Source organism: Sorex fumeus, unplaced genomic scaffold (assembly GCF_029834395.1).
Source record: "Sorex fumeus unplaced genomic scaffold, SorFum_2.1 ptg000029l, whole genome shotgun sequence".
Lineage (NCBI taxonomy): Eukaryota > Metazoa > Chordata > Mammalia > Eulipotyphla > Soricidae > Sorex > Sorex fumeus.
In genome coordinates, this window is record NW_026606086.1 from 17,514,864 (window position 1) to 17,524,232 (window position 9,369).

The 9,369-nt window shown below is 68.9% G+C and overlaps 1 protein-coding gene across 1 annotated transcript; it reads left to right on the forward strand.

Annotated features, from left to right (window-relative positions):
• The first annotated feature begins 2,141 nt into the window (after positions 1-2,141).
• On the forward strand, positions 2,142-5,673 carry CHMP6 (charged multivesicular body protein 6). The gene is made up of 8 exons (XM_056115799.1): positions 2,142-2,276; positions 3,023-3,132; positions 3,208-3,295; positions 3,596-3,682; positions 4,001-4,066; positions 4,344-4,424; positions 4,797-4,851; positions 5,227-5,673. The coding sequence occupies exons 1-8, from the start codon at positions 2,214-2,216 to the stop codon at positions 5,280-5,282; spliced, it is 606 nt and encodes a 201-aa protein (XP_055971774.1). The 5' UTR covers positions 2,142-2,213; the 3' UTR covers positions 5,283-5,673.
• The last annotated feature ends 3,696 nt before the right edge of the window (positions 5,674-9,369 follow it).

The following is a 9,369-nucleotide window of genomic DNA, read 5'->3' on the forward strand; positions in this document are numbered from 1 at the left end:
ACCAGGGCCGGGGCTGTCACCGTGGAAACTGAGCGTGACTGTCAGATCCATCCTGTTTCCTGCAGCCTTGTCTCCTGTCTGCAGTGGGAAGTGGAGAATGTTCCGGCCCATGGTCGGCAAGTGTCTGGCCCAGAGCCCGTGGGATCTTCTGTCGAGACCCCAATGCGTCTCCATGTCTCCACCTTCCCTCCGGCTCCTGGTCCCCTGAGCAGGCTGCCCCCGCGTCCCTGAAGCAGAAGCCTAGTGGGACCCACAAGGACAACATGACCCCAGCCCGCTTGCCCCCAGCTGTGAGTGCAGGAAGCTGCCTCTGGGGCCCCAGTCCAAGGTCGCACCGACACTTGCCAAAATGCCAGGCAGTGGGGATGCACCTTCCCTTGTCTCAGAACCAGCTGTCCTGGCAGCAGAGAACAGACTCGGCTCCCAGAACGCTGCAGGGTAGTCCCCATGCAAGCAGGGCCCCTTCCCACACCATGTCCGCGCCCAGGGGGCGGAGTAACGCCAGCACAGAGCCCTCAGTGACTTGGGAGCACTGCGGGGGTGGCCTGAGCCCCCCCAGAACAAAGCTCAGGCTGAGAGATGCCCGGGAGGAGGCACAGGGACAGAGGGCAGCCACATGTGTCCCCTAACAAGCGCAGGCTAGAGCGGAGAGGGGGAGTTCTGTACCCCCAGCTTATAGCCTCCCCTCATGCCTCCCCACAGAGCGGCACAAGGCGGCTCTCAAAGGCTGCCCCGGGCATGGGCTGGTGCTCCCTCGGCCCTTCTGTGGCCAGCGCAGGGACATCCCCAGCACCACCTGGGCCCCCCCAAGCTCAAAGGACGGCGCCGCAGGTGCCCGGCACTGCCAATGTGGCCCCCAACCAAGTCATCACCAGACCCAGGCCCCGGGGATCTCCTGCCCCTTACCCCAAAGTGGTCCCTCCGGCCCAGAGTGACCCGCCCTGTGGGCTTCCGGGCTCTGGGCACGGGAGGGGGCGGGGCGGAGGCTCCCGCACCCGTCGTCCCGCAGCGCCACCTCCCCGCCGGTACGGCGCCCTGCAGGCGGGACCATCCGGTCCGCCAGCGCCCACCCGGCCCCCTGCGTAGCCTTTCCCGACGCCCACCATTGCCCGCCCAGCCCTCTCCGAGCGGCCCCCTGTGCCCGACCTCCAGGCACCTGTGGGCTCCCCCTGACCTTCCACTCCAGGTTCTGGACTCACATCCACCCCAGGGGAGGCCCCTGAATATTGTAGCTTCATTCCAGAACGTTCCGTGAGCTCAGCTGCCCCCTGCTACTCCCGTCACCCCAACACGCCCGCTGACCCTGTCGAAACAGCGCCTGAGCCCCAGCCTGGCCCCGCTGGGGTCTCCCTGCCAGAGCCCAGCCAGGACACGGGCCTGAGCAGGACAGGGCAGAGCTCGGGGGAAAGGCTCGCTCGGGGCCTCCCCTGGACAGGGCAGCAAAGGAGGCGAGGACCCACCCCACGCTGGGCCAATCCTGCTTCTGTCCCCCGGGCATAGATGAGGGATGATGCGGACGGAAGAGGGGGGCGGGTCACGGGTGGGGTGGACACAGGTGGGGATGGGTAAGGCGGAGGTGGCCCTATATAGATGGTATATGACACAGGTAGAGGTGGACACACGGGGGGACACGGGTGGCGGGGACGAGTGGGGTGGCCGGTGGTGTGCCGTCACCTCGGGGTCCCCGCACTGGACGCCACCTCCCGCCAGTCCCTCCCCCCTCACCGCGGCGTGTCCTGTGGGCCTGCCGAACCCGGGGCCGCTGGGGGTCGCCGGCTCATCCCGCCTGGCCCAGGGGCAGCGGCGGAGGCCTGCGGGCGGGGGGCGTCCTCGGCGGGCAGGCAAAGGCAGCGCCGTGCGGGTGACCGGTGCCTGGGTGGTCAGCGGGCCAGGCTGGCCCGAGAGAGGCGGGACTCGGCGGCCTCCGGAGACGAGCGAGAAACACTCGCCGGACGCTCGGACCCCACCCGCTCCCCGGCTGCTCAGCGACCCGGAGCGGGACGCGGGACGCGGGACGCGGGACGAGCGACGATTCGCGCTCAACAGAGCTTGGCTTGCTGCGGCCGCCGTCGAAGGGGGCGGGACTTACGGGGAAGGGGCGGGGCCAGGCTACGGCGGCCGCGACGGGCCGGGCTGCGGGGGCGGGGCTACGGCGGCCGCGAAGGGCGGCGGAGACTGGGCTCGGCGGGCCGGGGCGCGGGGCCGGCTCCGCCATGGGCAACCTGTTCGGCCGCAAGAAGCAGAGCCGGGTCACCGAGCAGGACAAGGCCATCCTGGTGAGGAGAGCGGGATCGGCGGGGGGCGGGACCGGGCCGAGGGGCGCCCGCGCCTGCGCTGCCCTCGCGCTACCGTGTCCGGCTCGGGCCGTGGGTCGGCGCTGGCCGCCTGCCGCCCGTGGACCCGGGGGCACGGGCGCGGCCGCCGGGGGCCCCGGCTCCCGGGAGGTGGGCGCTGTCCGGGGCGGGAGACCCCGACCCGGCTCCCAGGTGCTGCGCCGCGCGCCTGTTGGCGCCGGTTTGAGCGCGGGCGGCTCGACCCTCCGCTCGGCCTCGCCGGGACCCCGAGCGCGACGGACCCCGGGGCCCAGCAAGGCCCTCGCTCGGGTTCCCGCAGCGGCCGCGCCACCGGCGCTTCCCCACAGGTGGACCTTGCCCAGGTGTGCCCGCTCGGTGCCCACACACGCGTCCCTGACACAGTGCCCCATGCAGGCAGGTGTGCCCGCCCGTGTGTGCCCGCACAGGTGTCCATGCCCCGTCCGTGCCTGCCCTCAGCCAGCGCAGGAAGCCCCGCGCATCCCGCAGGACTCACCTGGGGGTACCTTCCCAGGGCCTTTCTCGTGGGAGCTGGGGCTCGCACCTGCCGTGGAGGTCACGGCCACACGAGGAGGCCAACACGGAGTCCCGGAGCCCACGCCGAACCCGGGGCGCGGGGGGCGGGGGACGCGGCCGCCCAGCGCTGTGCGAGACGCAGCCGGTGCGTCCCCGGCGCTGGGCGCAGCCGCTGGACACTCGTGTCTCCGCAGCAACTGAAGCAGCAGCGCGACAAGCTGCGGCAGTACCAGAAGCGCGTGTCGCAGCAGCTGGAGCGGGAGCGCGAGGTGGCCCGGCAGCTGCTGCGCGACGGCAGGAAGGAGTGAGTGCGGGGCTGGGGGGACGCGGCGGCAGGGCCCACGGCCACTCCCGAGCTCACTGTCTGCCCCGCCCCCAGGCGGGCCAAGCTGCTTCTCAAGAAGAAGCGCTACCAAGAGCAGCTGCTGGACAAGACGGAGCAGCAGATCGCCAGCCTGGAGACCATGGTAGAGACCAGGCCGCGGGGGCGGGGCTGGGGGCGTGGCCTTAGATAGGTGGGGCGGGGTCTCGTGGGTGAGGTTCGTGGAGGGGCGTGACCCCACTGGTGGGCGGGGCCCCTAGGGGGCGGGCTCGTGGGGGGGCGTGATCCCACGGGTGGCCGTGGCCCGCAGGGGTGGGGCACGCTGCAGACGGGGTTCTTGGAGGGCTGTGACCTCACAGGTGGGCGGGGCTAGACGAGAGGCGGGGTCTCGCGGGTGGGCGGGGCGCACAGTGGGCCAGGCCTCAGGTCTGTCTGCGCCACCCAGGTGCAGAGCATCGAGTTCACCCAGATCGAGATGAAGGTGCTGCAGGGGCTGCAGTTCGGAAATGAGTGTCTGAAGAAGATGCACCAGGTGCGCCCTCGGAGGTCTTGGGGAGCAGGGGAGGGCCCAGTGATAGGTACAGGGATTGGGCGAGCCCCTGGCCACTGGACCAAGAGCAGGACACGAACAGAAAGCAGTGCACACACGCGGCTGCCCCTCTGGGAGGAGTCACATCCCGGGTGCGTGTGGGGATGCAGGCGCCCAGGCCCCTCGAGCACACCCCTACCCGGAGAGGTTGGCACCCTGCTCTGGAGGCGGGTGCGGGTGGGGCAGCCCAGGGCCTGGTCTGGAGGCAGGAGCCCCTGTGGAGATGGCTCTGTGAGCCCAGCCGTGCCCCGCCCCCACCAGGTTATGTCCATGGAGGAAGTGGAGCGAATTCTGGATGAGACCCAGGAGGCCGTGGAGTACCAGCGAGTATGTGAGGGTCCCTGGCCGTCTGGAGGGGCCCAGCAGGGTGTGGGCCCGGGCTGTCCATGGCAGAGGGGGCCCAGCGGGGTGTGGGCCAGGGCTGTCCATGGCGAGGGGGCCCAGCGGGGTGGGGACCCAGCAGGGTGTGGGCCGGGGCTGTCCATGGCAGGGGCCGCTCAGCGGGGTGTGGGCCCCAGGCCATCCGTCATGCAGTGGGGGCCTTGGCCCAGCTGCCCCTTCCTGCAGCCCCCGCCCACCCTCACCTTGGCTCCTCCCTGCACAGCAAATCGATGAGCTGCTGGCCGGCAGCCTGACCCAGGAGGACGAGGACGCCGTCCTGGAGGAGCTTCGCGCCATCACTCAGGCAGGAGCACAGCCAGTGTTGGGGTCCAGATGCTGAGGGTCCCCAAGGAGGGCTGAGTGCACAGGGGCGGGTGCTGCGGCCCAGCTCACAGGCTCTGTCATCATGACCCCTTGCTGGGCAATAGGGAGAACCCCGGAAGGAGGGTTTGGGGGTCCCCCAGGAGTGTGGCCACCACTGGAGTGGCCTGTCGCAGGCCAGTGGGGTGAGGGGACCCCCGTAGACAGTCTGTGACCAGCTCCAGGTGGGGACTCACCCCCGCAAGTGTTGCTGGACGGTCACTTGCAGGTCTGCTGCCCAGCAGGACTCCACACGTGCCCGCTTCCCCTTCCTCTGCCCACGCATGCTCACCTCACCTGTCCTCTGCCCCTGCAGGAACACCTGGAGCTGCCCGACGTGCCTTCAGAGCCCCTTCCCGAGACGCACCCAGGTACTGCCCAGCCCTGTCCCTGCGCCCAGGCCGGTGGCTCCTAGAGCCCGCAGGGACCATGCTGGTGACTACTGTGGCTGTGGGTGGGGCTCGGGGGACTGGTACGGACCCCAGTTAACCTCTGCCCTGCCAGTGGGCCACATTCCACCCATGCTGGACAGCTGGTCAGATAGTACCAGCCAGCAGGCATCCTCGGGGGGCCTTGTGCACTCAGCCTGCAGCCCATTGTCCCCGTGTCCACTATCTGGCCCACTGTCCCAGCGCCCGCTGTCCCTCCTGTCTGTCCCCCAGGCCTGCCCGTGTCCCCCTCCTGGCCTCATCCCATGGGAGCGGCCCCTTGGAGCCCCCTCTGACCACCGTGTCCTTTTCCCTCAGAGAAAGTCTCCATCAAGACCCCGCCCCGACGGGCAGAGCTGGTCGCAGCCTCCTAGCAGCCGCCCAGGGCACCGAGGACCCCCAGGCCAGGAGTGTGCGTGGCTGTCAGGGCTTGCAGGCAGCCGGTGCTGCTGTCCACCTGCATTTCTGATCAGATGACTGTTCAGCTCCAGCCGGACGTGACTTCCTGGCCCCAGACGCTGGTGCTGGCACGGGGCCCGGAGGCTGCCGCGGGCCACCCTGGAGCGCCACTGTCCACATCAGGACTCGGGAACCCGCCCCAGGCAGGCGAGGGGGCTCCCGCCCGCTCCCCAGCTGCAGGACTGGCCTCAGCCGAGCTCGGTGACACGGAGCAGGGACTCGGGACAGCTGTGGGTGCGCCCGGGGCTTCTGCCAAGCCCAGGGTCGCCTGGACACCGTGCGTCCTGCATCTGGGCCCTTGGCCACTGGCCCATGAGGGACGGGCAGGGCGCAGCTGGCAACTCCTTGGCCCACATTAAAGCTGGTGCCCATGGCCTGCGCCTGGTGGTTGGGCAGGCAGGGGTGAGGGCGAAGTGTCCAGCGGGGCGGTGGCCAGGTCAGCAGGCCCATTGCAGGCCAACTGCAGTTTCCGTTTACATCGGAACAACCAGGATGCGAGGCGCCTGGCAGAGCTGCCCCACTCGAGGAGAGGGGAGCCAGCAGCAGGCAGAGGCCGGCACGGGGAGGGCTGGACACAGGTTAAGACCCTCAGCCCGAGGCACGGGCGAAGCAGCGCAGCCCCCTAGTGCAGCAATACCTGGAAAGGGCCTTTACCTGGACACCCCGAACACCCCAAGTGTCACAGAAATAAGAAAACACCATGGAACCTCTGGGTTGCAGGAGTACTGACGCGCCAGCACCGCACACGACAAAAGTGCTCACACGGCGAATGGAACTTTGGGCCACGCCCAGTGGTGCTCAGGGATGATTCCTATCTCTGTGCTCGCGTGCAAGCCAGCACCAACTCCCCAACCCGAAAGGGGTCTCAGAGACCGCTCGGGCCACGTGAGCTGGGGGAAGGCCGGTGCTTCATCCTGTCCGGCCCAGGACCAGAGTATGGTCAAGGGCCGGGCAGCCTGCCTGAGCACACCCACCCTGCCCAGGGGTGACCAGCGGGAGGCAGACGCACAGCCAAGGGTCTCAGTGGACAATCGCGTGGTCATTAACTAAGGCCACAAATGTACCCGACCAGGCTCCAACACCATGTGTCATAGGCACCTACTTCAGACAGGCCACAAGGCCCTAGGGGACACCCACAGACAGGTGCGGGGCCCTGGGGTTCACCCACAGATGGACAGGTGATGGGGCTGACCACAGATAGATGACTGGGTGGGGCCATGGCCTCGTGCCCCCAGCTCTCCTGCTGACCCTTCAGGGCCTCTGCCTGCTCAGATGGGAACAAGGTAACGGTGGGGCACCCCTGGAACAGCTCCTGTTCCTATGGCAACTCGGGGGCCCATGGGGTCTCAGTGAGCAAGGCGCTTTCCCACACAGCCACAGGAGGCAAAGGGTCCTGATGGGCTCCAAGTTCTCAGCCCCCACCATGCAGACCTGTATGGGAACCGGTGGGGCAGTGGAGATCCCGGGGCAGCTCCCAGATGCAGGCTGAGCCCCCTGCTGGGCACTCCATGCCCTGCCCAGGGGGTCCTGATGGGGGCCCAGACCCACCATTTCTCCATTGCTTCTGCTGGAGCTGGGTGCCACCCACGGCCACTCCAGCCCCCTAAGACCTGCCCCACCCCACCTGCGTGGGCAGCCCTCCCTGCTATGAGGTGACTTCCTGCCCCCACAGAAGAGTGGGGGCTCAGACCCCAGGTGGCTGGTGAGAATGGGGCAGGCTTCTGCTTGGGGGCAGCGTCAGGAACCCAGGCTGGGTGCCTTGGCCCAACCCCAGAGACCCTCCTCACCCCAAGGGACCTGGCAGGCGCTGCCGCCCCCCGCTGTAACCTGCAGGCACAGAGCTCCGCCGGCTGCCCCCCACTTCTGCACGCTCAGAGGCGCCCACCATCCCAGAGACCAGCCTGGCTGCGGCCCCCGCTAATAGCGTAGACTCAGGACCAGCATGTGGCCCCCAGCCCACTTCTGTCCCCACACCAGGCCTTGCTCAGTGCAGCTCCCTGAGCTTGCCACCAGGTGGCAGCCGAGGCCCTGTAAAGCAGCTGAGCCTGCCGGGCAGTCCAAGTGTCCAGCCGCGGGCTGACCCGCCCACCCAGGAGCGGCACCGTTAGGGGAGCGGGCCACAGGCTCCCACTCTGCTGGTCAGAGGCAAGGTCACAGGGTCCTCCGGCGGCCACCGGCCAGCACACAACAGTGCCCTCATGCGGCCAGTCCCGGAACCCAGGCAGCGGCTCCTGTACTGACGGTGGAGGCTGGTCACTGACTTTCTCAAAGCCGCGCCCCCTCGGAGCAGGCCCGCGGGACAGAGTGCCAGGGTCCACGGCCACCCCAGCCTGCCCTGGGGTTCCGCTGCGACCCTTCTGCCGTGTTTTCCTGGGCGCGGCGCGGGGGGCTGATGCCCACAGACAGCCGGGCCTCCCCCGGAGCTCCCCCACCTCGGAAGCCCGGCAGACGCCTACACGCAGCTCAGCTCCGCGGCAAGGAGGCAGTCAGACGTGAGGGCTGAGGCGACATTTGAGAATCTGGCTTTAAATAAACACAGAATAGAGACGCGTGGCACTGCTGCAGCTGGAATTAGAAGCAGCCGCCGCTGCACCTGCGCGGGGGCTTCCCGCGGCCATGCAGGGCCCGGGCAGGGCCTGTCCCTCGGCCCTCTGTCCGGTGGCCGCCCCGGGCTGCTCCTCACTCCGCGGCGGTGGGTCCCGGCACAGCCCTCACCTGCAGGCATGGCGTCTGCGCTGTCACTCAGCCTTCTGCAGCAAGTGGGTGACCGCGCTGGCATCGCAGGATGACGCCGAGCGGGGGGAGCAGCACTCGAGGTTCGCTCCGTGCCCCGTGCCGCCCGCACGCGCCTCCCACGCCCGCAGTCACGCCGCCCGCCAGGATTATGTAAGGGGCCGGTTGCTGGGTGACGGGTGACACCTCCCGGCCTGCTGCCGCCCCATCCGCCAGGGACTGGCCTGCAGGAGGCCGTGGCCACCCCCTCCCCAAAGTGGCCCGACAGCCGTGGACACAGGTCCCTTCTCCCCACAAGCCAGCATCTCCTATGCCAGACAAGTTCCCGGTTTCCTCTCACGGGAAGCGGTCCAGACCAACTGTTGTTTTAGGGCTACTCCCAGCTTAGTGCTCAGGTCACTGTCCAGTGACGGGGCTCACGCCAGGCTCCCGCTCCAGCCTTCATGGTCACCTCCTGCCCGCTGTCAACACGGTGCTGTGTGAGAACTCAGCCCACTCAGCCAGGGTGGCGGGCAAGCGGCCAGCAGGGGACGCTCGGAGGGGATGGCCCCACTCCAGGCCAGGGCCAGGCCAGGCGGGGGTGTCCAGGTACGGCCCTCCCGAGAAGGAGCTGCACGCGGCTCAGTGTACCCTCAGCTGCCGTGGCAGAACCATGGACTGGGCAGGGGGGCACGCGTGGCACACATCCATCGTTTCCTCGTGACCACGTGGTGTATGGCGGGACCAGGGGGCAGTCCCATGGCGCCCTGCTGCCCACCGCCAGTCTGGGCGCTGCTGCATGCCCATTGTCCTGTGCCTCGGTGGCACAGGCCACACCGGGGGCCGAGGCTCAGCCTGGAGGCCACCCCACACACGGAGGCGAAGCGGGTGTGGACAGCAGCTCCCAGTACTCACTCGCAGACACGGGAGGCGGACAAGGAAGGCCCGAGTGTACACCTTGCCGCTCTGGAGATCACTGGCTCTGCTGCCAAGGGCTCCCCTCCCAGACAAAGGCAGGGTGCTGGGACGGGGGTCCGCAGGGAGGAGGGGGCGCGGAGGACAGGCCCGCTGGGCAGGGAGATTTCCCCAGGGCCGGGGAGCACAGCCCTGGGTGGCCCCTCCCGGGGAGGAGAGACGCCTGGGGCCCGCGCTTGCCTGCCGCAAGCAGCTTGCCGGAGGAGCGAGGCTGTCATCCTGTAATTAAATCCGAGACCCCCCCCTACGTGACGTGGGGACGGAGCCACTTACATAACGGGCCTAAAAATAAGCCGTGCCGAGGGGTGTGTGGCG

Coding starts and splice junctions, on each gene's coding strand:
- CHMP6 (XM_056115799.1), top strand. CDS start 2,214: ATGGGCAACCTGTTCGGCCGCAAGAAGCAGAGCCGGGTCACCGAGCAG. Junction 2,277..3,022: donor AGCAGGACAAGGCCATCCTG/GTGAGGAGAGCG, acceptor GTGTCTCCGCAG/CAACTGAAGCAGCAGCGCGA. Junction 4,852..5,226: donor CCTTCCCGAGACGCACCCAG/GTACTGCCCAGC, acceptor CTTTTCCCTCAG/AGAAAGTCTCCATCAAGACC.